Source organism: Anoplophora glabripennis, unplaced genomic scaffold (genome assembly GCF_000390285.2).
Source record: "Anoplophora glabripennis isolate ALB-LARVAE unplaced genomic scaffold, Agla_2.0 scaffold6, whole genome shotgun sequence".
Classification (NCBI taxonomy): Eukaryota; Metazoa; Arthropoda; class Insecta; order Coleoptera; family Cerambycidae; genus Anoplophora; species Anoplophora glabripennis.
In genome coordinates, this window is record NW_019416749.1 from 1 (window position 1) to 26885 (window position 26885).

The following is a 26885-nucleotide window of genomic DNA, read 5'->3' on the forward strand; positions in this document are numbered from 1 at the left end:
TGGTTGGTGAGCATTTTCATCAGTAGGCCTTCATGCCAAACCGTATCGAAGGCCTTTGCGACGTCCAGGAAGACAGCACCAGTGTACTGTTCCCTGTTGAAGGCCGCCGTGATGTGCTCGGTAAGGCGAAGGATTTGGAGTTCAGTGGAGTGATTGGGTCGGAAGGCGAACTGGCTAAATGAGCAAACAGGAGTGAGATATAGAGAAAGCAAAAAAACCACGAGCTATCTCCCTTACTCCGTAATGTGAGGTGCTAGAGTGGAATCACGGGGTTGATTCTCAACCAATAAAATTTACGGAGAGAGATAGTTCGTAGTTTTATTTGCTTTCTCTCTCGCACGTCTGTTCGCTCATTTGTTTATTATAGCATTGAAGGCTGCCTCTAGTAGATATATGCTCGAAGGCATAGAAAAAAGGTAACGTATTGTTTTTGTTTAGTTGTTATCACTGAAATTTCTACTTATATATAGTATTCTGTTATTGTTAGGGGATATTTCTTTAATTCCGCCAATAAACCTTATAAATTTTCTTTATTCATGGTGGATAAAAAATTTTACTTTTTGTGTACCGCCTAAACAGAAGAAAAACTGCTAGATAACACACACGTATACAACAAATCAAAGCATAGGTCATCATAGAAAATTGTTTATGATAGGTTAAGTTCAACTCGTCTTAACGAACACAGGAAAATTACTCCAAGATCTGACTGCTCTACTTTGACTGATCTAAAAGGATCTGTTGACGTCACTGCTCTGTACTCTTCATTATCCTAGATCTATTGGAGCCACTAGGAGTAACATCTAACGAACAGGGCTCTTGTAATAAACTCCATAACTACTTTAGAAATCGGACGTACTGTGCTGCTGCTAACTTCATACTAATGCGTATCTGTTCGAAAGACTCTCGGCAGAATTTGAAAATGTTTATTGTTATGTTAGGAAATTGTTAGGTGTTGCAGCTAGATAGGGCTAAAAAACGGAAACATTGCAAATTGAACTCATTTTATCGAAACAGAAAGAGAATAAACCAATAAACTGTTGTCAAGGCTCGTAATAAAAATTATGGAGGAACTGTTTCGAAAAACTTTAATTATTAAAACTTAGTTATAAAATCAACTTAATTATCAATTATAACTCTTTTTGCAGTTCTTACATACCAGATTTAAGAAAAATTACATTGTGCATAACTGACCATTATGGACATTATGAAAAATTTTATGATAACCACACGAAACTAAATAGTACTATGTACTTAATTGTTACTTTAGTGAAATTAATTAATATAAATATTTTTTTAAACATATTTAATAATCTACAGGTTTAAGGGTAACAAATCTGGAAATAATGAAAACAATAATAATTGTACTTATAACAACAGTGCCTGCAAACATATAAAATGTTTCCTCTGTAAAAACATCTGTAAATGCAGGAATTTGATTGTATATATGCTGAATTAGCCTTAACTGATAATCCTTTTCTTTCTTTACCATACTAGCGTTTCTTTTGTTTTTTCCCTAATAATTTTGTAGTAAACTCCTGAACAACGGGCTCTTGTACAACTTTGGAACTTATGTGTTTATTTATTTGTTGTAAAATTTCTAAAACAGTCAAATTGTTTGCTAAAAACTTTATACTCCTGCAACAAAAGGTAATTATTATTGTTTCATTTCTCATGCTATTTTTGACATCTTACCCTGAATCCTGTAAATCTATGTTGATTTGAGGTTCACTTCGGTCACAGACAACATTGGTTTTAATTACACAATTTAAGTTTGTTTCAACAACTTTGGGCGAAGATATATGAAAGAGGAAGTCCCTAGAAAAATCTCTTATTAGGGCATAACATAAATTTATAAATATACGCTTGCGCCAGCTATATTTAGAAATCAATAGATATTTAAGGTTATATTTACCTCGCTGTTATAGCATTTGGATGAAACGGATCAAATTGTACTTGAATTCTTCTTACTGGTTTTAAATTAATTAACTTTAATTGTTTGGTGATTGCACTTATTACCCCTGCTGATCTTTTAAATGTTCCACTAAAGTATATTGACATTTTAAATTTTTAAACAGTTTAAATGACAAAACGACAAAACACAAAACATAATACAAAATTAGTTCTGTTACTTCTGTTGTAATGTTTTAAAGTTTTCTGGTCTGCTTCTTCCTTTCTCTTATGACCTTCTTCCATAGATATAAATAATATAGATGGATCGGTTGAATGTCCAAAACAAACAACCAAGAAATGGCGTTGTTTTTGTTCGAGAATGCAAGTGCGCCATTATTCCATGGCTAGAAATTGGCCTCAATGATTTGGGATCGAGGGGGATTATCCCTCTTTATCCTGCCTCATCTCGTGTAGGCCTGGACAACCTTCGTAGGTGGGCCCCATCCGTCGTCTACCCCGACCGCAAATGCGGCCGGTGTAGGCGCTTTGTGGGACCTCCTTTTGTCCTGGCTGGGCCCCGCCGGCTAGGGCCCTTTCTTCTGGCGCTCTTCTTGCTTCGCCGGCTCGTCTGTGTAAACCCCGGGGGTAGTGTCATGTTTATGTGTGGTATGGTTGGGTAGGGTAGTGCGGCTATGCAGCCTGGGATGCGCTTTGCTAAGGTGGCCCTTAGGCTAGCGCGGGAGGGGAGGGTTAAGGAGGGTATGGGGGGTGTGTATGTGTGTGTGTGTGTCGTTGTCTTCGTTTCTTGATCCTGGCTGTCTCTGAAACAGAAAAGGTTAGCGGGCAGGGGGGGGGTCATTGGGGTGGTCACCCAGGGTCAAAAAGTTGGTGTCTAGGTCTTTTGTGTTTGTCGGTCACGTCGGGTACGTAGTCAACGGCTTGCCTGAGGAGGGGATTGTCATGTCTAGCGGCTACGTCAAATCGTTTCTCCGCGTTTTGTCTTATTGTCTGTGTAGCGTTTGTGTATTGTAAGTCTCGTAATATGTCAGTGTTTCTTACGTACCAGGGCGCGTCGGTGGCCGTGCGGAGGGCTATGTTTTCCACAGCCTGTAATGACTTTAAGTGGCTTTTTGCCGCGTGACCCCACGCCGTGGAGGCGTAGGTTAGCTGCGGTTGAAGTACCACCTTGATAAGCGTTCGCTTATTCCTTAAACTGAGGGTGTTTCCACCTTTGAGTAAGGGATAGAGCCTAGCCCTGGTGGTCTTCGCTCGCGCCACCGTCTCCTAGAGAATGCAAGTAATAATTTAAAAAATTGATAAAACTGGAAGCTTCCTATTAGATGATTTTAAATTAATATAATAAATGTCGCACTCCTAGTTCTCCAAATAACCAAGGATTTTAAATTACAATAATATTCCTGCAAATTGCGTTTTATTAGTGATATTTCGTTTAACATGTATATAGCGTTTAGCTTTTAAAACACAAAACACACTTCAATAATCTGCGATTAATGAATTGTGAACCCCGTATTATTTGATATTCAACGTCTTTGAAACAGGAAACAAATCTATATGCATACGTAACTATTTTAAGCACTCATATGATTCGCAGCCTAGATAAATGATACGATTCGCGGATAGTCATTATTAATAAAATATCCTGGACATCTCTGTTCTATGGAATTAGAAGTGCAGCGGGGTTCCTAAATTTCATAGAGAAATTGCTGCTTTGCACTTTTACATCCAAAATAAATAGTGACATATTTATTTGAAGAAAATTTGAAAGACAGAAGATAATATAGGTAATGTAACAATGATTAAATATATTTACAACAGAAAAAAACAGAAAATATAGGTTATACAGAACTAAACAAATACCATATAGCGTTCTACGACCAAATTGATATGTAAATATTATAATTTTGTATCTAAACTATATATTTTATCATTTTTTACTTCGTAATCATTGACATCATAAAACAAATGTCAACATGTGATTTGATTTTTAATTAGTATAATAGATGTCGCATCCTACGCATTCATAGACCACTGACAGTCGTCAATTTCTAAGGTCTTATATGATTATGGTTATAGAAAGCTGAATATAAATACGTGTTTGTGCACTGCACATATTTAGGTATGTGGTTTTGTGGAGTAAAGTGTAAAGTGTAAAGCTGTAGTGGGACAAAGAGAGAGAGAGACTAGAGAAGTAAGAATAAGAACAGAAAAATGCACGTTGATTTGAGTTTTGAGTTGCGAGTTCCTGTGTTCGTCACCGCACCCAAACGTGATGACTGATGTCTTTTTATGACCGGAAGTGGAGTGAGGGTTAATTAATATGCAAGAAGTTCATTCAATCGGATCGAAAATGATAGTGGAATGGTTGTTCATTATACCTTAAACTGTATCGAACTGTTTTGTCCTATTAAGTAAGATTTTAATTGTATTTTGTGCCTCTATCAAATCTTCCGAAAGAAATAATTGCCCTTGTTACAAGAATGGATGAGGGAACATTAAATGATTTATTAGAGTGTTCGGTATGTCTGGATCGACTGGATACTTCGAGTAAAGTGCTTCCCTGTCAACACACTTTTTGTAAGAAATGTCTGGACGAAATCGTGCAAAAACACAAAGAATTGCGATGTCCGGAATGTCGTGTTTTGGTGCAAATCAAAGTGGAGGATTTGCCTCCAAACGTGCTCTTAATGAGAATTTTGGAGGGTATGAGGAATGCCATTCCAAAAAAGGTACATCGTTCAAATAGGGGTTCTCCAAATCTGACTCCAGCACCTATTGTTAATACGACTCCCATTCATCAGCAACATGGTACACCTGATCATCGAATTAATTCTAATAAACAGAATTCTCTACATTTGATTCCACATCAGCCGTATGCAAAAGCAATGTACGACTATGCGTCAAAAGAAGCGGGGTAAGTTAATAATTGGCTTAAATTAGTCTAGAGTGTATTCTAAAATAATCTTTGGAAAATACGTATTGTCTTAAAATTGAATTCAAACTAAATGGTAGGAAATAATATATTATTATGTCCCACTGATTTATTTTATTGTAGGTTCATATTTTATCAATTTATTTGACCTTTTTTAAAGAACAAATAAAGTAATATTATTGATGAATTTTTCAGTATACCTACCTATACAACTCTGCACAGATGCAAAGTCACATCTCCTAGCATACATCATTATTGCTATGTATAGGATATTAATGCATGGTATTGTAATTAAATCAATGTCAGCAATGTACTGCTCCTATATATTAAATTAAAAATAATTAAATTTTAGAGCATTGCAAACATTTTTGTGTAATAGACTTTGGTATCGATAAACATTGAAATGCTTGATATTAGATCTGCCAGATTTGTGAGAATCATTTATTCAAGCTTCTCATCATTCAAAAATCTGTATAACTAACACTGGTAAATGTTACATTAGAATTAAAGATATTTCACAATAAGTATTTATCGTTATTTAGATAATAATAATTGATTTTTGTCTGTGATATACTGCTAACATTGTTAAGATTTGTGGACAGTAACAGCGCATTTTACAAAAAAAATTTAAAAGGTACAAAAGTTTTCTTTGGAAACGGTCTATCAAAATTTGTAACAGATTTTTCTTACTGTCAAATAACTCATTTTTTTATAGTTGTAACCTCTCAGACTCTAAGGAAAATACTAAATTTGATGTCCATCTCGTCAGTGAGTCTTGAGTAATTGATAAAAAAAATGTTTTTTATTCCCAATTTTTTAAAGATCATAGAGCCTTTAGGAATTGTTTTATAAAATATTGTTCCTGTTGTTTCTTTAAACGATAGGAATGAGCCCTGTAAGTTTGTTGCAACTTATCTGTTACACTCTTTATAGGTACATGAGAAAAGGTGTTTGGTTCTTCGAAGAGCCTCTGGGAAAACGTAACCACAATTAATAGAGATAGAGGTTTAATTTAAAATTATTTATTATACCTAGATACGTTATCTCAACCAGTATTAATAGAAACCACTGTTTTGTTAGTCGGATGAATTCTTAAAAAACAGGATATCCTCTGTTGGTTGCAGAGGGTGTAGAAATGTGTGTTCTTTATAAATAAATTATTATCAAAATTAAATGAATAATGTCATAATAATGCTAACAACTATTAGAAATACACATTTTATTATTGGCTGTCTTAAGTTTCTAAGATTCTATCAAATAAAGTCAAACAATGTTCTTTGATACCAAATATATATTTATGTAAAAGATATATACAATGACATTACGAGAAACAACTACTCTGTGAACTATATGCCCTGACTAGCATTGAATTATACCAGCAATGTCTACTTTTGTAAAATGATATTTAAAATGTCGCACATTAAAGGAGATCTACAGGAAAGCAAAACACCTTGATCTATTTTCGAAATATCGTGGGAGGTAAATTTTTGAATTTACACCATGTTTGTAATCTTCAATTTTAAATTGATATTCTTCCTAAAAATAACTTGTTTGCATCCAAGAATGTGACCTTTAATTTCATTTACATGAAATTCTGAATAAAAAAATATATAAGTAAGTCACTATATAAGTTACGTTATTTCATATTAGATTTTGATGATAAAAATGTTTTGTCATTCTCATAAATTAAGTGACTCATTCAATCAGAATTATCAATAAATAACAATACAATCAGGCATTCATTATTTATTGCCATATTCAAAAATGAATAGTTCATTTAACATTAGATTTAGATTATACAAGTATATTTTTTTGGATATAACTTGTATATTATTATATTCCTTTCATTACATTCAGAAATCGAACCTATGCCATCGTATCTACTAATTGTCCATGTCCTTCAGAAATATCAAAAAACCATCAAAAGTGTCAAGTGCAACAGCGACGTAGTTTCGAAGAATTTATAATTATAGTAATTTTGTGTTTTTCCTAGAAATAATTTCAAATTACTATTACAGTAGAACACCAAATGGATACTATACAAAAATATGTTCTTATTTCAAGTCACCTTGTTACCTTTTTCAGATGAATACAGGATATCATTCCATAAATAAAGTGTCCAGATATCAAATTATTTATTTTAAATAATAATTGAAGCAATTACCAAATCAAATTTTATTTACATGATTTTAATTGTTTTCTGCAACTTGAAATAAACCATAACATTCTGAACATCGAATTCACTATTAAAGTTTCACCAGTCATTGCACATTGTATTATTAATATAATTTTTTAGGGATTTGAGCTTCAAACGAGGAGACATAATAATCTTACGTAAAAGAATAGATAGCCATTGGTATCAAGGTGAATGTGCTGGAAAGCAAGGAGTTTTTCCACTAAGTTATGTTCAGGTATTTATTTTTTATTGGAATAAGTATTCTCATTTGCAGTCTTATATTGGTACTAGTAATCCAAAAAAAATTTTTCTAGGTTATTACCCCATTACCTAGCCACATCCCTCAGTGCAAAGCTTTATACGATTTCCGCATGACTAATGACGAGGAAGAGGGTTGCTTGGCATTTAACAAGAATGACATTATCAACGTCATCCGACGAGTGGACGAAAATTGGGCCGAGGGAAAACTGGACGGTAGAATAGGAATTTTCCCGCTGGCTTTCGTAGAAATGAACAACCTGGCCAGATCTCTAATGAAACTGTCCTCAAAGTAAGTAGATGTTTATTTATTTTTAAATTGTTTATATTAACTGGTATATAAGTTTTGGTAACACTAAAGTCAAATAAACGATCAGAAATAGAGTCTATATTTAAATCAAGGTATTTCGTTTAGTACCTTGGAGTATTTTATCTTATTTCACAACAGGTTTATTGGGATAAGTGATACGGAGGCATTTTAATCTCTATTGAGTAAAATATCAGTTATTTGATGAGTTTAATCTAAAACACAGTAGTTACAAAAATCTGATTTATTATTAGCAATAGATAAAAAGAGAATCATTCTATTGTTATTTATGAAGAGCATGTTATGCTACAAACTGTTTTATCCTACACTTTATAAATAGAATAAAAATACCTATTTCTGTTTTCTACTCATGTGGTATCAGTACAAGTATTTTTATTTCAAAGTAACTAGGGTTGCCAATAATTTTATTTTGACCCAAACACTTCGGATTTGGTAATCAATCTTTAAATTTTAAATAAAGTAGAAATAAAATTTGCTTTTTACCACCAGTCATCCCGAGCGATTCACAGAGATGATAAAGTCGACTCGTCAATATGGTAATCTCAAAATAGAATTTATTGGCTAATTTTTATAGATGAAAATACTTATAATATACATTGAAGCAGATAAATATTATTTTGTTTTATAAATATTATAATTTATCAATATAATCTTCATGTTTTATTTTTTATGTTTACAAAAAAGATATTTGTCNATTTACACAAGTAGACCCAATATTTCCAAATTATGTTCTTTCATCGGTTCAACGAATCCATCCATTCTTATCTCGGTTATTCTGGAAAATAAACTCTTAGCGTCAGTCTCTTGTTTCCAAAAGATATGTTTGCTCTCTACGAATGATTTATGCTTCCTATGACCATAACATGCCGACCTTCGAGGTCTTTCTTTCTTTTTTCTTTTTGTTTCATAAATATTATAATTTATCAATATAATCTTCATGTTTTATTTTTTATGTTTACAAAAAAGATATTTGTCTTTTTTTATCAGGGTTATTATAAAATTATAATTTTCATGTGAAAATTATTTGAAATAATATTTCCTCAAATCGGCATCGAACCCATGTTGACAACTCTAAAAGTAACAGATAATTTATTTCAAATGAATGATATTTTAATAATTTCTTCAATATTTCATTTTATAGAAAAAACTATTTTGTTAATATCAGATTTTGAAATTGTATAAAATTGTATGTATACTTTTGATAATATTCTTTTTACCAAAAACGGAAGAAATATAAACCCAAATAAATAATGTGTAGAAATTCAGTTTAAGAAAACAATACGATTTATTGTTTAAAGTTATTCATAAAATGACACTGTCTTCCTTATCTACAGTTAGTTTTGTATTTTCTTCGATGTGGTATGCAATATTTATAAAGTTTGCTACTCAATTTATATTACAATTATTTAGAAGTTTGAAATTCTGAATTTTGTTTAACTGATTATATGAAAAAATATCAAAAATCAACTTTCGTGAGTTTTTAAAGTTCTTGAATCAACTTAATTACAATGATAGCATTATTATTCATGTCATAATATTTTATTTTATGATTTTCTTTTTCAAACTGTTTGAGATTTGCTTCCAAGTTAGAGGATTAAAAATTCAATGAAATAAGGTAATTTCTTATTTGTCTGTGGTACACTCACATTTTATGAGATTGTGAAAGATAAAATTCTGAGAAAAAAATAATTATATTTATAAATATCTTCTAAACTCTAAACAATTGAAGATATTGGAAAGAAATTTAATTGTTTAGTTTAGATAATTATTACAAACCGACTTCTCTATCGACTTACTTTTTAACAAATTTCTTGTCAAAGAGCATAAAATGACTTTCTTTTATGAAAATTGAAAAATAAACTGTAAAATTAATTTGAATCAGCCGAATATCGTTAAGATAAAGTAGAACTGCTATTACTACCGCATTATTACAGCGCCCAACCAGGTCCCTCCCGTTTGGCACCTCCCACCCCTACTACTGAAGATAGTTCGCCGCTAATACTCACGGATCACTCCAGAAATGTCGTGACACAGCAGCAAATTCCCCAAACCGTTGTGCCTCATTCCCAGGCATCTGTACAGCAAGGCAACTTGGTGACGTCCGATTCAAGTTCAACCGTAAGTTCGGGGAGTTCTTCTACTACTACTCCAAACATCTCGTCGAGTAATACCTCGTCCACGTCTAGTACGGCCCCGTCTTCCCCGGCCTCACCACCGCCAAGAAGCCAGCCTTTGCCACCGAAAAATATAGCGCAGTAAGTAGCTTGAACTAACATAAAATAGGAAGTTATATGATTGTTTGAGTAATTTTTGAGTTTGAGTAAATTTTGAATTAGTCATATTACTGAACTCTAGTGAATTAAAACATGGTGTTAGTTCCACATTTTTAAAATTCCGGTTGATTTACTGATTTTTCCGAACTGATATTTCAAAATTCTGTGGTTTTTGAAAATTTTTTGTAATTTAGGATTTTGTTCATTTAATCTGCAAATATGTCCAAAACTATGAACTTTAGAGTTTACTTACACGACATCTGTGGATGTCGGTGTTAAAGACCTCTGGGGTTTTTGTACCCTTGTTCAATAAAACTTTAAACCTGTGCTTAGGAAACCGGACATTCTTCTGAACTCTAACAAATGCAGCACTCCACAACGCTCCCCCCAGCCGCAGAATTCTCATTCGTTGGACGGCCACAGTTCCTCCCACCAACAGAATAAGGAAAAACGTCACAGTTTCACCAGTTTGACACCGGCCCATCACGGCTCAACTAACCACAATCGCCATTCGGCTGAGATCGTGGCCAGCGAAGCTCATAATAATTCCTCCAGTCACTCTCAACCACCAGAAAGAAATAGGAGAAACGGTCATCCTCAGGGTGTTCCAGAATTGGTGTTACCCGCCACTTACATAGCTTTGTATGCTTACAAGCCGCAAAAACCGGATGAGTTAGAGCTGCGGAAAGGGGGTATATACATGGTTACTGAACGGTAAGTTAGCTATGATGTTGTTAATAAGATTTAAGGTCTCTGCGTAACAGGGTTGACCCCCATTTTTTTTTATTAATTTTTTTTAAGGGATTCGCTTAAATATTTAACATATATTTCATAATTTTTTGATTTCTCGTTGTTTAATGTAAAAAAGGAATACAAAATAATTAAGTAGTGTCTTTCACAATTCATCATATGTTCAGGTGCAATACGAGGGTTGCCATTTATATTTCGGAAATAGAGAACTGAAAAGAAATCATTGTATATGGATGGCTTTATTGTTTTTCGAAATATTCTCCATGAAGATCAATACGCCTTTGCATGTGCTTGTCCGTCCATTTCAGAAATATAAAAGGAAATCATCGTAGATAGGTCGTAAGATATATCTTTAAATGTAAGATATCGCTTAGCTAGTTTGTTTTCTGATTGAATTCACTTTCTAGTTTGATTTATCTCTTTTTACAGTTGCCAAGACGGCTGGTTCAAAGGCACATCCAACAGAACGCAGAAGTGCGGCGTTTTCCCTGGCAATTACGTCACTTTGGCGAGGGGCGGGCCCAACCTCCACTCGTCCTCCTCCAAGGACGGTTCAGGTGACTCCAAGCTTCCCGTAAGTTTCACACGGAGTGGCAAAGGCGTGTCGTCCTCCCGCACCGCTTGCAACCCTCCAGAGCTGCCACCTCGCTCGATAAGTCCCGCTACCACCGGCAATACTATCTCGTCCAGCTGGCATGGGCAGCAAGACAACGCCGCTGTGCCGCTGGGACGCAGTAGTAGCGCCATCATGTCTTGCGTTAATAATGCACACATAACTGTGGGTAGCGCCACCATCGCTAAAGCTTCTGATAAGGTTGGTGTGACTTTTCTTATAGTTGCGTTCGGTATTTTGATGTTTTGTTTGTGGATTCTTGCGTAAGCTGTGTTGGGTTTGTAAATTTTGATACTGTTTTCTACGTAGACCGGTATTGTATTGGGTATTATGTAAAATATTAAGTATGATTTTCATTCATTTTTTTTTTTAGTAAGGTACTTACATTTGAATGAAGTTCAAATAATGATTTGATCTACTAAAAATAGTCTTACTGCGTGTACCAATTAGAGATGCACGGTACGTTACGATTTTCCTGAGTACCGTTTTTTTTTTTCATTCCGATACTCGATATTCCGATATTTCGTTTTATGTTTTATCTATTTATTTTTTTTTAATTTCATTTGTTTTTTTACTTATTGTGTTACTGGCTTGTACACCTATAAATTAGGATACCCTGTATATGAATTCCATTATAAAAAAAAATAGACAATTGATTTGTCTCTAGTGTTTTTTTCAACAAAAAAAATTACCTGACCCTTTATCTAATTTACTTACGGACACACTGTTTATAAAATTCAACGGGATAAAAAATTTGTTTTTATTTCGTATCTAGAGATTGACATTTGTGTGTCAAGTCAGTGGCGTTACTAAGAAATAAAATGAATAACTTAAATATTTTAAATTAAAATAAGTAAAATAACTTACAGTCTTTCCGAAGTCAGTTGAACATGTATTAAAAAAACCGAGCAATAAAATTTAATGACTTTCATAGGCTAGGTGTCTCTAAAAAAGTTTTCTGCTAAAAGTAAAAAATAATTGATATATAATGTGTAGAAAATTTCTATTATATATTCATTTGGCCAACAACATATTTTAATTATTTATGTCCTCAAACAATTTTATTATATCGATGGTAAGTTTTGGTTTTGACATATCAAAAAAACATTTACATTTTCATTAAAATATATTACTACTTGGCAAGAACCAACGGGCATGGCTAAAGTTGATAACTTATTTTCTTTATATAAATTATAAATTGTCCGCCGAATTACGTCTCTCGTCATGTCATCGATATTTCTAAATTTTTATTTGCACTCTCTTTACGCAATGATCTATAACACCATGTCTAATAACTCGAAAAATTGTGGACACTGGAACTTTACTTAATATGTGAATTCTATTTATAATTTCATTATATGATTTTTCATTTTCTTCCATGTAGAGTTATAAATCTGTTTCATCAACAACCAGTTCTACTAATTCAACATTGTCTAGCGGTATTTCATTTTGTTCTGTTTCAAAAGGTCTCCAAAATGCCATGCTGTAATAATATTAGTAAACAAAATATCCCTTTTACTTTTCCCTTTTGCAATTATAATATAAATGATTAATAGAAGGTGCCTATAATAAATTAAAATTACCTAAATCACTCCAAATTCTGCGTTGCTGCACTGCACTGCCGGCAATTTGTCGACAACTAAAATTTATGACCCAGTCACCCAGTGTGGCTCTGTATGTACGATGTTTGCCCGCACACGCATTCTTCAACTGGGCATATAAATTTCTACGTTTAGTTTATCGGTATGGCTAAATAAATATGGGAACAAGTTTTTCAATGCCAAGTTGCTGCGTAGCGACCAAGCAAGCCTGGTACATACTGTGTAACTGTTTAATCTTGTTTAACTTGTGTCTTTTAAAGTGATAGGAAATCCATCCGACAAAATCGTTTTAGAAACTTGATATTCTTATGCCGTTTCAATGCCCAAGATAAACTGACAAACGAATTGAACCATGAACCATACAAACCTCAGAACCCTCACTACCGTGATGTCTTATTTACGCACTGAAATGTCAAACTCTAGTTTTATTATCCAATTACAGTTATAACCTTAATAGTATAATAATAATATAATAATTGACAACCAATGCAGCATCATATTTTATGAATCCAACAATTGTTTAGTTTTTGAGATTCATGACATTGTGTTCGTCTGTGTTTGTGTGATATTTCAATTTTTTATGTATGGGTGTGATCGTGATAATGTTATTGTGTAAAAATAAAACTTTGATTAAGAAAAGACAAAAACATAAATGTAAGTTTTTTTATCTTATCGAAATATTAAAATTATTATATTTAATTACAAGCATTCCAAATTTAAGATACAAGAGTAAATCGTATATTCCAGATTCATACTTTTTTCCTACAGTTTGGTGAAAACATTTTTGTCTTATTTATTAAGGTTTTTCTGATTTGGAATTGACAAACAAATATTCATAAAAAAAATTAATATAAGTTTATTAATATGAAGAAAATCCTCAAAAAAAATTATGAGTAGTTTGGATACCTAAGAGACGACATATATTAATAAAATAATTTTTCACGATTTTGTACGAAGTCTTATGAGAATGCAGATTTTTTTGGTCTTTCCACTTAGAAGGCGCAACAATTAACGAACAGTTTCCACAGCAGCTTGTATAAATAGGAAACCAATATCTAAGGAACCGTATGACAGCTCGTAGAAATCGATTAGGTACTTGTAAGATACATAATTTATAAAAATTCTCCTTCAAACTGCTGTCGTTAACTAACTTAACCTCCATATGCGTGATAGCGGCAACGCCGCGGTTCTCGACGTAGCGTCTTATTTGAAATTCTCAGGTGTGACATATGATGTATATTTCAAGCATAGGCATTCAAACAAACAGAATGATCGAACGCGAGCGAATGAACGCCGAGCCCTGCCTGCCAGCCAAGTGCAACGTTGCCAAATCTAAAGGCTTACTACTTTAATCACTAGCGAATCTTCAGAAACTCTCGTTAGACTTTATACGTGCCCCCGTACCCGATAAACCTCCTTAAGTTCTATCACTTTCCTAAAAATTTCCTTCCTACCATATCTGTAACACCCTAGATTGCTTGTGTTATTTTGCACATTGCAAAATTGTAACAAAAAGTTCCCACATCTTTTTTGCCATAAACGATTTGCTCTCGAATCTTTAAGCACGTGGTTAAAAACATTAAAATATTTCGTTAAACAAATTTAAGATGCTGACATCCTTGTTTAAATAGTATTTTTGTCCAATTTGTTTTGGGATTTTTTTTTAAGAAAGTGTTTGCATTATGTCGTAGGATATTTGAATTCATTTTTGATCCTTAAAGCCTGCTTATTAATTTTTTTGCTCTTGTCTAAAAAAAAAAAATTGTTAGTGATTTTGCCCTCTTCCTTCTTTCTAAATCATCTATGACAGTGGTATTCAACCAGGGGTACGCGAAGACATCTTAAAATAGGTAGGTATACAGGGTGTCCCGTAAAGTATGTTACAAACTTTGGATGATGATAGTACATAAAAAAATATGACTAAAAACTCTAATAAACATAACCTCTTAAACGCACCGTTTTGAAGTTATAGGCCTTAAAAGGTGCAACTACAAAAGTAGTTTTTGTGACGTAACTCTTTGTTGGAAAAAGAAAACATAATGAAATTTTCAAGGACTAGTCAGCTTTAGGAAGCGAATAAATGATGTGGATATTAATAAAATTGAGAAAGCGGAAGGGTGTTTTTTTATCACCCTGTATCCTATTTTTTGCTAAAAAAAATTTTTCTGCAAAGGTACAGCAAGTATCATAAGATTCTTAGAAAGACCATTAAATTTAGAAATTTTTTTGTCTCTTGCATTTTTTATGTAAAATGATTAGTTTTCTAATAAATTTACAAAATGAAAAAGGAGTTTACTCACCGCTAGGTGTTAAATTTGACGTATTCAAAAAGTAGACGCCTGTCACTTTTAACATAGTTGACATTTGTTACCATATTTTAATCGTGTCTGTTGACGAATTTGTGAGTACAACGGCGGATAACAATCGTTTTACTAATCAAGAATATGCCGAAATGCATTTTATTTATGGATTATGTAATGGAAATGCAACAGCTGCTCGAAGAACATACATAGAACGTTATCCGCAGAGACGTCAGCCGTCTACACAATTATTTACTCGGATTCACAGACGGATTATTGAAACTGGTAGTGTGGTACCCCGTTACATACATTGTGGTAGAATTGCTAGAAGACTACCCGCGCAAGATGAACAAATTTTGAGATCTTTTGAACAAAATCCGGGAGAAAGTGTGCGAAGGGCAGCTAATCAGTTACAGCTTTCCAGAATGTCAGTTTGGCGTGTTTTGAAGGAAAACGGCCTTTANACCTCCTTAAATATTTTACACTCTTTTTTAACACCCTGTATTTATAACACTATTATTGAAGTTTTATGACAGGTAAAACACATTTTTATCGTATACATCATAAAAAACTATGGTTTTGTAACAAAAATATTTTTCGATGTTCGTACTTTTCTTTTTATCTCTAGTAAAAACAAAATCGAGAAGCACTGGCATTAATAATGATAATAACAATAATATTTGTTCATTTTAAATATTTTTTAATGTATTTTAGCACTTATAGGTATTAAAACGAATTTGGCTTTTATGACAACAATAAATAAACAATGATTGTCAAGAAAATGATTTCATTAATAAAATTATACAATTAATTAATTAATATTGTTTGAGATTTCAGAAAAAATACCTCGTATAATGCTTGTTGGCCTCGGCTAAACAATTTGCATTTTCGCCCAGGAATGTATTGCTGTTACTAGGTATACAATATACTATTGTCAGTATTAATGGCGGAGTTGGTAAAAAAAGTATATTAAAACGTTTTTGATTAAAAGAGAAATATTGATAAAAAATCAATACCACTAATATGCCAGTTCGTGAAATATTCTAGTTATACATCATTCAAGATAATTGTGTTGTAATGTTTTATTTTCGAATTCTGCTTCTCTAAAAGGCTAAACCAGTGGCGTGTACCTTTATAATAATTGCTTTTGATATTTTTAATTATCTGTTACCATGTAATGATGATATGTTGGATTTGAGACATTAAAACTATACTATGCATTTAGATGACAATTCTTCTGTTGTATTGTATATTAATCTTGGAAGTGACACAAAATTGGTTACAATAATTATACGAAAGAATTTTTTATAATAAATTAAATTCAATTTTAAAGCCACTCAAAACAAACTTTAAATCTGAAGATCCATAGATAAGCCTTTAACGACTATAAAGCGGTAAGTAAGTTAATCTACTTTTTGTATTTGCGACTTTAACAACAACAAAAAATGGCAAGTCAGAAGATAGTAAAGACAAAAACTGAGAAGGTCTAAATCAAAATATTTCTGGATTCAGTTTATTCAACTTAAAGAGTATCTATTAAAAATATGTAAAGGCTAATTTTGTTATAGAATGATATTATGTTCACTTAAAATATGCTTTAACATAAAGGAGACTTTAACTAAAGGATTTTTCCGTGACAGGTACGAAATTAAGCTTCAGTAAATGACCAATAAGTTTATTTACTCGTAGAACTCTAGACCTGTACATATACAGGGTAGGAAAGTACCGATGGTCTATCTGAAGTTACGTGAGAGCGATAAAGTAAGCCATAGAAATCCATGTGATAGACAAGGATGGCTATAATGAAGGCGTCTAATAGTTAACGCCCATTTCGCCCTTCCACAAATAAGAAGTGGATCTTATTTGTGGAAGGGCGAAATGAGCGTTGACTATTAGACGACTTCATTATAGCCATCCTTCTCTATCGCATGGATTTCTATGGCTTACTTTATCGCTCTCACGTAACTTCTGATAGACCATCGGTACTTTCCTACACTGTAGAGATGAAAAAAAAATAATAATTAAATCAATATACCACAGTATTATATAATTTTTTTTCATTCATTTAAAAAATAAAAACTGCAACTAACTTAATCCAGAAACCTTATTTTCTCACTATGCCATGTTCAGCCATTGGTGAATCTATCTAAATTTGAATATTTTTATATTGAGCACTAGAATAAATAAAAGAAAATCGTACCACTCTAACGACGAGTAAAACTAATGTGTATCTACTCCAACTCTAAGATTTAAGATAAGGGAATATGTACTCGAATGAAAAATGTTTTCAATAAACAGGGTTGAGTACCACTGGTCTATGCAACCTAGATGATATTAAATTGCTTAACTAAACCAATAAAATGTTCTTTTTGAAATTGTAAAAATCATGAAGTCGGATTTTAATTAAAAAGAAAAAATGTGAACAAATTTTGTCCAAAGGACCCCGCACAAATCTTATGGAAATTGGGTCCCGGTCAAATTCGCTGAATTTTTGATATGTGATAGAGTTCATCATACTGGTCAATTGTCTCAATGGCCACAAAGCTCAAAAATGGATAGTTTGGCCGGTACAGAGCTTTAAAGCTCCGAATATCCTCCACGGATTTATGTATATGCGCAGTGTGTATAGACTTTTGAAATAGCCTATTTCATTTTTTTTATTATCTAGGTTTATATTTTTGAGGTTGCTGAATTCAGATCTGTTGTTAGATTTTCAAAATTGACAGTTGGCAGCTGTCAAATAGCTGTCAATGTGCTATAATAAAGCCAAAAACTTGTTTTTTTATGTTTTATCTTTCTTTTTTTTTAGTTCGATAAGTTCAAAGACGATATCAAATCAATAACAATGACTATCGGCAGCTGTCATTTAGCTGTCAACAATTCTTCAAAGTCCGGTAATAAAGTCAAAAAATTATTTTTTGTTTATAACTTCAAGTTTTTTAGATAAGTGAATATAAATATGATATAAAATTATGTAGTCATCAGCTTACAGCTGTCAACAAGCTGTCAACTAACTGTCAAAATGCAATAATAAAGTCAAAAAGTTACTTTTTTTAAAAAGCTTTAAGTTGCTTAGATCACTGAGTTCAAAAGTGATGTCATAAACTTATATCATGTTTGATTTCTTATCCACAAAGTTAAGCACAAAAAATAAGTTACTTGCTCTATTATTGCATTTTGACAGTTAGTTGACAGCTTGTTGACAGCTGTAAGCTGATGACTACATAATTTTATATCATATTTATATTCACTTATCTAAAAAACTTGAAGTTATAAACAAAAAATAATTTTTTGACTTTATTACCGGACTTTGAAGAATTGTTGACAGCTAAATGACAGCTGCCGATAGTCATTGTTATTGATTTGATATCGTCTTTGAACTTATCGAACTAAAAAAAAAAGAAAGATAAAACATAAAAAAACAAGTTTTTGGCTTTATTATAGCACATTGACAGCTATTTGACAGCTGCCAACTGTCAATTTTGAAAATCTAACAACAGATCTGAATTCAGCAACCTCAAAAATATAAACCTAGATAATAAAAAAAATGAAATAGGCTATTTCAAAAGTCTATACACACTGCGCATATACATAAATCCGTGGAGGATATTCGGAGCTTTAAAGCTCTGTACCGGCCAAACTATCCATTTTTGAGCTTTGTGGCCATTGAGACAATTGACCAGTATGATGAACTCTATCACATATCAAAAATTCAGCGAATTTGACCGGGACCCAATTTCCATAAGATTTGTGCGGGGTCCTTTGAAAACGAAAAGAAAATTATAAGTAGTCTCTCATAATTAAAAATTAATTGAAATATTCTGTGAGATAATTAATGGTTTTTTATGCTGTCTTTAAAAAATTAGCAAATTGTATAATAAATATTAATTTTGCAAGTGTTTCCATTCATGGATCACATTGTAGATATGCTTTGTTAATTTGAAAATTTTCTACTACATTAGTAGTAGAAAATTTAAAACTTTACTTTTGGCATACTTTTTGGGTATTACCATCTTTTGCACCATTTTTGTTTTTTTTTTTATGTAAGAGCTAAAATACCCATTTTGTGTATATAAATAAAAATACTCTAATTTGAGTGTACACTTTGCTTTGTACATGCTATGAATTACACCTAACACTATAAATTAAATGATTGGCTATATATCTATTATAAATAAGTTTATCGATTAATACATTTTTTTATTTTCAATTTTTCCCCCTTCTTTCTATTTTATATTAAACTACTTCTGGCTGCAGTCGAAGGAACGTAAAGAGAAAGGAACAGTCAGCCTTATGCGCAGATTAACCAGCATGAAACGTTCCAAGTCGCCGCCCCCATGTTCTTATTCTATGGACAATCCGGTGTTTGAAGATGGCTCGTTGGGTGTACCAAAATCCGCACCTGCTCATCCGGTGCATGTCAGGTATGAGCCTAATCTAAGCTTTTTGCATGAGTTTAAGCATTTTCAGTTTGCATAATTGCTGCTTAAATTTAATGTTTGCCAATTGATGTTAATAATTTTTTTTTTTAATTCTGTCGCTTTATATTAATATTTTTTTAAATGTTTGCTTTATCTCCACAGATTTTGCACAATTTTTATATGTGTCTTGAATATCTTTTGTTTTGGATGTATTTTGGGAAGAAATACTAATTGAAATTGGAAAATATCAATATGAGGATTTTTCATTGCTGAAAATATCACTAAATACTTTATGGTCCAGATGTAGTGTCAATTCGTTATTTTAATAGAACAAAAACAACTTAAAATATTTAAAAAACAATAACAAAGAAAATTTAATACTTAGCTGTATAAAGTAATATAAAAAATACAGTATAAATAATTTTTGTAAAATTTAAATATCCAACTGCAATATAAAAAAGGCGATGAGATTTTTGCAGCCCTTGCAAATTTAAAAATTTAAGTAAAACTAGGTATTTCCGAAATGGGTGAGGTTGGGTTTAGGGTTGTAATACTTTTCCAAATATACAAGGCATTCTGTTTAAAATAATAAAGTTGACAACTACGTTTGCTGTAATCATAAGGATTGATAGTCCAGTCGGTCCATCTGTTATAGAAGCTGACAAAAGAATTGACTGAAATTGCGCGAGTGAATTATGCTGTTTCGCTCGCATAGTCCCCCCACTCCACACTCTTCGACTCTCTGCTCGATTCCTGTGAAATGTATTAATTTTTTTTGCATCAGAACAGTTAAAATATGTTTCCGATTTAAACAAATTTTCATAGTCATAAAGTCTTTGCTTCAAACAATCAAAATCACTTGATTGTTATTGTACAGTATGTTGTTTTGCCGTAAACTCACTTCAACTTTGAGCTTTCGATATATCTCGATGACGATTCATCGTATCCACAAGATCAAAAGTGGATTTTGTTTGTTAATCCTTCATTTATTTGATCCTATGATTACATTTGAAGAATATGCAAATACAGTAGCTCTAACTCTAAATGTTTATAAGTTTTTCGAAGAAATTTTGAAAAAATTCGGATTGTTGCTAATGTGGATAAAATTGAAAATTTTTAAATGGGGATTGATAGTTGAGACTCCAAAGGGTATGTATAAAAATTGGGAACTCAAAATAATCATTGGTTTTACCATGAGAGCGAATTGAAAAATAAGTATATTCTATATTTTCTTAATTAATAATTGCATTGTGCCAAATCTACCCGGCCGATTTCGATTAAAAAATTTCTGCAATACCACCATATCATGAAATACTCAGAAATAATTTCGTGAAAAGAAATATCTTTTTCACACATTTTTTTCCGGTTCATACTGTATTGCAGTAACAACAACGCACACGAAAATTTCTTTTTAAAGAGAATCTCGAAACGAAACTTTCTCTTTGACTATTTTCTCTAATGTCAATATTATCCGAGTTATACATGAAAGAATGGAGAGAAATGTGCCTTTTTTAATTTTTTTTACATTTTCTTGCTCTAACAATTATGCACAACTTTTTCAGCGGGCGCATATCGCAATTACCATTTTACATAATATTTAGGACTATTTCCAACAAAAATTAGCTTACTCTATGACATATAACTTCCTTTTAAAACAGATACCGACTGGACTACAAGAGCTATACATATTTTCATATTTTAGTTTTTATTCCTTCCTAATAACTAACCAAAAGTTGTTGTAACACACTGTATTGCTTTTAAAAATCCTCTTAGTCTAGAAGTAAATATTAAAATACTTTAGCGGATTATAGAATTTTAGACCATACTAATGGCAAATCTTTGTATTTCCTCAATACCCGAGTACTTTTTTTTAATAAAATAAGCAAAGCAGTTGAGAATTTTGAATTCATCTGTGAATGAAAATGATCTTATTTTACTTTATTTAACTAAAAGAAGTAATCTAATACAATTTTTTTTATTAGTATTGCATTTTTTTAATTTCGGTTTTTGAGATATTTAATAAAATTAAAATGAGAGATAGTTTCAATATAGGGTGTTCCTATTTAACATGGTAACATAGTAAGTAAAAAAATCAATGAATTTCACATTTTTTGTCCTCGGTAGATCCTAATATTAGGAAACTATAACTTCTTTAAAGATGACAATCCTGTCAGCTGCTGTTTTTGAAAAATTATATTAACAAATTTTTTTTTAATTTAAATCTAACGTGGCGATATTCTACATCTCTTGCATGGCGGTATATTCCACATTTTTTGGCACGGCATTCTGCAATTTTTGTTTTTTTTAAATTTATCTGCAAGCATAAACATGTAATCATGTAAAACGCCAAATATTTTTTTTGTAACATGATTGGTACCTAAGAGAAAGTTATAGCAGGCTTAGGATTTCCATTTTTAGAATTTCACTTACCCGAGGTAACTTGACTGAAAAACTGAATAATATAAATTTACATATTCTTTAATGTAAAAATCGTTGATCTGGATTAGTAAATTTGTCATGGTATTGAGGTGCACAATGATCATATTTTGAAAGCAATTAAGTTTGAAAACATATCGAGGGACGATTGCACCTTCCTAAACAAATAACGTCCAGTCTAATTTGCTTTTGCATGTTACGCTATGTGAGTGTTTCCGTCTAGGTCTGGATCTTGTCCGAGTCAACTGCTACAAATTCAGCCCACCGAGCATCATCGTTTGTTTGGATCTACCTCACAACGCCATAAACATAAAGAACGCCCTACTATTCTTACTCACAGTCCCAGGTGTGTTTGCACAGTAAATCCTAATATACAGTGATTGCCGATTTACATTCACAGTACTCATAACTAAAATAGGAAAATATAGTTGAAACAGAAAATAATAATTATGAATTAAATGTATAAAAGATTAGAGTGTATCCAATCTTTTACAGTAGCATCCGTAAACCAGCAATTCCAATAATTTAAAAAGTATATATTATTTAACAATGGTAAAATTATTAATATGAGGAATTAATTATATTATGTTTATTGCTAATCTTTGTGAACTTTTTCTGTCAGATTTGGTAGTTTATTTGCCCTTTGTTAGTGAAATCCAAGATATTTAAATTACTTTTACATGTGTTTATTTATTAACTTATGTGATAACGCCACTCTAGAGGTTGGGAAAAAAAGGTGATTTTCGGGAATTTTCAAGGAAAAATCTATACAAGATATAGTGTCATAAACAAAAAGGCTTTATTGTACATGTTTGTGAATTTTTTCAAACGATTTGGATTCAAAATGGCAGCTGTAGGTGATGGCAAGCAACGACACCTTTTAATCGGAGACCTGTATGGCCGGAAACGTTTCTTAGAAAGAAAAATGTTCAGATATGTACTAAAAGCTAATGAACATCGTATGGAAATAAAAAAATATTTATAATTGTGGATTAAAGTAGTGAACATTAAAAAATGTGTTGAAAACAATGCTTTGTTTAAACCATTTATCAAAAAATCGTTTTTTTTTTTCAAAATTCTATAGTGGTTTGACACCTTAAAAGCTGTATGATATTGACTTATTTCACTAATTTCCCTAATTCAAAATTTGATGGAACATGGTCTCTACACTGTGAAATTTTTAAATTTGCGCATGTGCTACAGTTCCTATGCTCGGCTCATCTGAATTGTCTGGTTTATATAAATTGTGCTGTTACAATTTTGCAGCTGCGATATATTTTCCTAAATTTGTTACTGAGCATTATAACTTTAACCATAATCGTTAATATTTTGCTGTTTGTGCTTGCTTTTGTTTTGCTGTTGTAAATACTTGCATTTTACTAAATATTATACCTACTTCTGTTATGAGCATTTTAACCCAAAAAATTTGAAAAGTATATCCAATTTCAGATTTAAATTACAGTTTAAGAGTTTTCAAATTTTGACTATTACTAAAGCACGTTTCAAATAAAAAATTATAAATCACAAAAATTTATAATTTTTATTTATGGAAATGTGAAGTTTGCGTTTTGTTTAATATTATTTTTGCAATTTTAGACATGCCACATGCTCGAAAATGTAAAAAACAATATTGTGATTTTGTGGAGATGAATTTCCTAGGATATACATTTATTATATGAAGACCTTGAAGACAATGTAATTATTTTTTTAGTAGTATTTTTTCGTAATACAATATTAATGATAAAAAACTATATAGGTACATTACTCAGAAAAAAAATTTGAAGTTCAGTTCACATTAACCGAAAGTTACTGTCAACTTCCTTAGTTTAAATAGTACACCTTATACATTTTTTGCAGACTTCGAGTAAAGACAACATTTTGACTATAAGTTGTATATACCCTCATACTGAATATTTTTTTACATAGAAAAAATAATTTCTTGTTTTGAATTATTATTTATGGGATAGGTCAAAAATGAAGTTCAGAAAAGTTTCCACTATTGCTGGTTTTTCTCAGTTTTCTGCCAAGCCATTCGTCCAACAACAGAAAATAATAGGGGCAAAATAATTTTCATTAAATTGTGCATAAAAATGACTGGAGTTGTGCAAACGTCAAGTAAGCTGAAGGCAATTTAAGGTGTGCAACAGAAATGTATAATGTGTTCTTGCAAATATGTGGAATAAAAAGTACTTTTACGAGGAAAGTGATTATAAAGAAAAATATAACAGTATTTCATCTGCAAGGTAATTTAATCATTAATATGCTATGAACATCAGTCCTGTAACTCTACAATTCTTGATGGGTAATAGCAACCCCGCTTCTCCTGAAGCAGCTTAATAAGAATATGTTACTGAAAATTTAATGAGTATTATTTTTACTCCTATCAATTTTTTGTTGACAATTTCAGAGGAAAATTGGAAAAGTTGGCATCAAGTCCCCTCTGATTTTCACTATGTGAAGAATTTCTCCTTTTTTTTTATACAACGCATTTTCACAGTTTTATTTGCGCTGCTTTTTACTGAGTTGATATAAAAATACACCCAACCACAAATAAAACATTTTTTCTCCGTGCAATTTCAATTTTGTACACTCATATATATCTTTTTTTTTTCATTAAATTTACCGCTAATTTTAGGACTGTAGAAAATCCAGCGGGTAGTTCCGGTTCGAGCCCAGATATCCATCGTCACAGAAAATCTAACTCTCTAGATGCGGGTAACAAGCCTAAGACAGGTGTTCAAACAGTACGGGAAAGGTTTCGCTGCATCGCTCCTTATCCACCTAACAGTGAGTATGAGTTAGAACTTCAAGTTAACGACATAATTTATGTTCATAAGAAACGGGATGACGGTTGGTATAAGGGGACTCAGCAAAGGACGGGAAGAACTGGTCTTTTTCCCGCTAGTTTTGTAGAAAGTTATTGATTTTTATATAGGAAAATGTTAGTTCAATTTTTCGTATATAAAATTTATCCAAATAGTGTTAAATGACTTGAGATCTTCTATGAAAGAAGTCTTTAATACTTTAACTATATGTATAAAATCTGCAATAGGATATCTTCAATAATAAATAAAGAAGTTACTTATAAATATGATCCTTAGGTTAGTACTGGGATTTGTTCGTATTTCTTTTAGAAAATGTTTATTTTTTTATACGAGTATTTTCCCTTTAAATTTTTATATTCTATTTTCTGTAATGAGAGTTAATGTAGAGATGTTTTAAAATCTTATGAGCCTTGACCTTCATATGCGCAGAAACATAATTCCGACCGTCGCCTAAATTATTCTACGTCCTAAAAACATTACACCTATTATTCACAGTCACTCTCGAGCTCTAGTGTAAGCAAGCCTTTGATCCGATTACAAATATCATAATAAAATGCCCTATTCTTTATTATTTTAATTTAAACAATAAAAATATATATAACGAACGTTCGCCAGTTGACTTTATTGATGCCCGAGCACCTTAGTTCATTTCTACTTGTAATGGCTAGTTCTGAGTCAATGTTTTCAGGACATGCTTATTAGAAGAATTATGGGGATACGCCACGCCTTTCGCGCATTTCGCGGCTCATGAGATATTAAAAGACCTCTAACACATCTCTTACTTCGGGTATCGAAGAATTACTGAAATTATCATCAAATAACGTGAATTTACGTTGAATTGAACGTTATTTTTTTCTGAAATTTAATATTTGACATTCAATTTTAATAGCTGCATTCTTTAGGTTGCAAATAATTATTTGTCATTCAGTTGAAGTTGTTTAAATTCATATTTATTTTTATATCAACGGCTACATTCAGAAGACTATTCTACATTATTTGAGTCACGTGATTTAGGGTATTTGCCAATCGGGTGTGCATTTCGTTTAAATTAGATTTCAAATTATATAAAAATCCTAGATCACTTGTCTCGGGGCAGCCGTTCATATTGGAACACCTTCAGCGCTAAGAAAGGCGTACATTTCCTGTCAAATATTTGGTGTAGAGCAATAGTGAATTGAAAAACATCATTTTTACATAATTTTTAATAATAATACTAAAATATTTAAGGAAACGTAATCCACTTTTTAATATATTACAATTTTACCAGATATTTTATTAAACATTTCTTGTTGCAGATAGTTTTAATTTAAGAGTAAAATTCCATGCCTCTTTATATGTGTGACATATTTAGTATATTATGATTATTATGTATTCACTTGATATAAATAAGAAATAATTTTTTATCACAGTATAACTATAATGATTCTACAAATATATATGGCCGTGTTCTTTTATTCCTCGTTTTAATGTGATGAGTTCTATCGTGTATTACGATTGATCCGTTTAAAAAATTCTAATCTCGTATTGGCTCTACGGAATCCATCACATCGAAATGATGAATAAAAGAACACGGCCTATATAATTACTTTTATGACTTGCCAAGTTGCTCTCTACCATACACAAGTTTTCATTAGCCAAATATATATATACATATTTGAAGTGGTATTTTCCCTTTGTATTCCCGAAAGGGAATAAAATAAGTCATTAAATTTATAGTAGCTAGTAATTTGTGGTATATATCAGTAAAAAAGACAGCAGGTGTCATACATTTTTTTAAATACGGGAATCTATATTGATTGTGATAAATCTTCACAGTTAATTTTTTTATTGAAAATGCAGTATACATATGTTAACATAGTGCAAGGATCGAGTGTTACCCTTTCTTCTTTTTATATGAAAATAAATATCCTTGGAAATATCAATTTAAAAAAAAATACGAGGCAGGTGGCCCACATTTTACATTAAAATAAGCTTTGATCAAATAAAAATGATGTAACGGTATAATAACCGTTATGAGATAAACATAATAAAATCGGGAAATTTTTTTTTTTTGTTAAAACGATT

The 26885-nt window shown here is 31.8% G+C and overlaps 3 protein-coding genes across 7 annotated transcripts; 1 reads left to right on the plus strand and 2 right to left on the minus strand.

Annotated features, from left to right (window-relative positions):
* Positions 1-1286: 1286 nt before the first annotated feature.
* Positions 1287-1512, minus strand: LOC108911559. The gene has a single exon (XM_018716537.1). The coding sequence runs from the start codon at positions 1487-1489 to the stop codon at positions 1304-1306; it is 186 nt and encodes a 61-aa protein (XP_018572053.1). The 5' UTR covers positions 1490-1512; the 3' UTR covers positions 1287-1303.
* On the minus strand, positions 1473-2121 carry LOC108911549 (39S ribosomal protein L53, mitochondrial). The gene is made up of 3 exons (XM_018716525.1): positions 1913-2121; positions 1693-1815; positions 1473-1635 (listed from the first exon to the last, which is right to left on the minus strand). Exons 1-3 carry the CDS (start codon positions 2056-2058, stop codon positions 1491-1493), a joined length of 414 nt encoding a protein of 137 aa, XP_018572041.1. The 5' UTR covers positions 2059-2121; the 3' UTR covers positions 1473-1490.
* Positions 2122-4028: 1907 nt separating this feature from the next.
* LOC108912243 (SH3 domain-containing RING finger protein 3) lies at positions 4029-25187 on the plus strand. Of its 5 annotated transcripts, none has more exons than XM_018717429.1 (9): positions 4029-4822; positions 7137-7251; positions 7331-7566; positions 9537-9857; positions 10209-10589; positions 11055-11439; positions 19397-19563; positions 22220-22342; positions 24632-25187. In XM_018717429.1, exons 1-9 carry the CDS (start codon positions 4389-4391, stop codon positions 24918-24920), a joined length of 2451 nt encoding a protein of 816 aa, XP_018572945.1. In that variant the 5' UTR covers positions 4029-4388; the 3' UTR covers positions 24921-25187. The 5 variants fall into 5 exon arrangements, with proteins under 5 accessions (XP_018572945.1, XP_018572961.1, XP_018572965.1 ...); XM_018717445.1 differs by having other exon boundaries at positions 11055-11199; XM_018717449.1 differs by lacking the exon at positions 24632-25187 and adding an exon at positions 23593-23681.
* The last annotated feature ends 1698 nt before the right edge of the window (positions 25188-26885 follow it).

Excerpts from the sequence above, each read along its gene's own strand:
- LOC108911559 (XM_018716537.1), bottom strand. The coding sequence starts at position 1,489 with ATGGTAAAGAAAGAAAAGGATTATCAGTTAAGGCTAATTCAGCATATA.
- LOC108911549 (XM_018716525.1), bottom strand. The coding sequence starts at position 2,058 with ATGTCAATATACTTTAGTGGAACATTTAAAAGATCAGCAGGGGTAATA. Across the intron at positions 1,816-1,912 it reads CCAAATGCTATAACAGCGAG|GGACTTCCTCTTTCATATAT; the intron begins GTAAATATAACC and ends AGATTTTTCTAG. Across the intron at positions 1,636-1,692 it reads ATAGATTTACAGGATTCAGG|GAGTATAAAGTTTTTAGCAA; the intron begins GTAAGATGTCAA and ends CTTTTGTTGCAG.
- LOC108912243 (XM_018717429.1), top strand. The coding sequence starts at position 4,389 with ATGGATGAGGGAACATTAAATGATTTATTAGAGTGTTCGGTATGTCTG. Across the intron at positions 7,567-9,536 it reads CTAATGAAACTGTCCTCAAA|CGCCCAACCAGGTCCCTCCC; the intron begins GTAAGTAGATGT and ends GCATTATTACAG. Across the intron at positions 22,343-24,631 it reads ATTCTTACTCACAGTCCCAG|GACTGTAGAAAATCCAGCGG; the intron begins GTGTGTTTGCAC and ends CGCTAATTTTAG.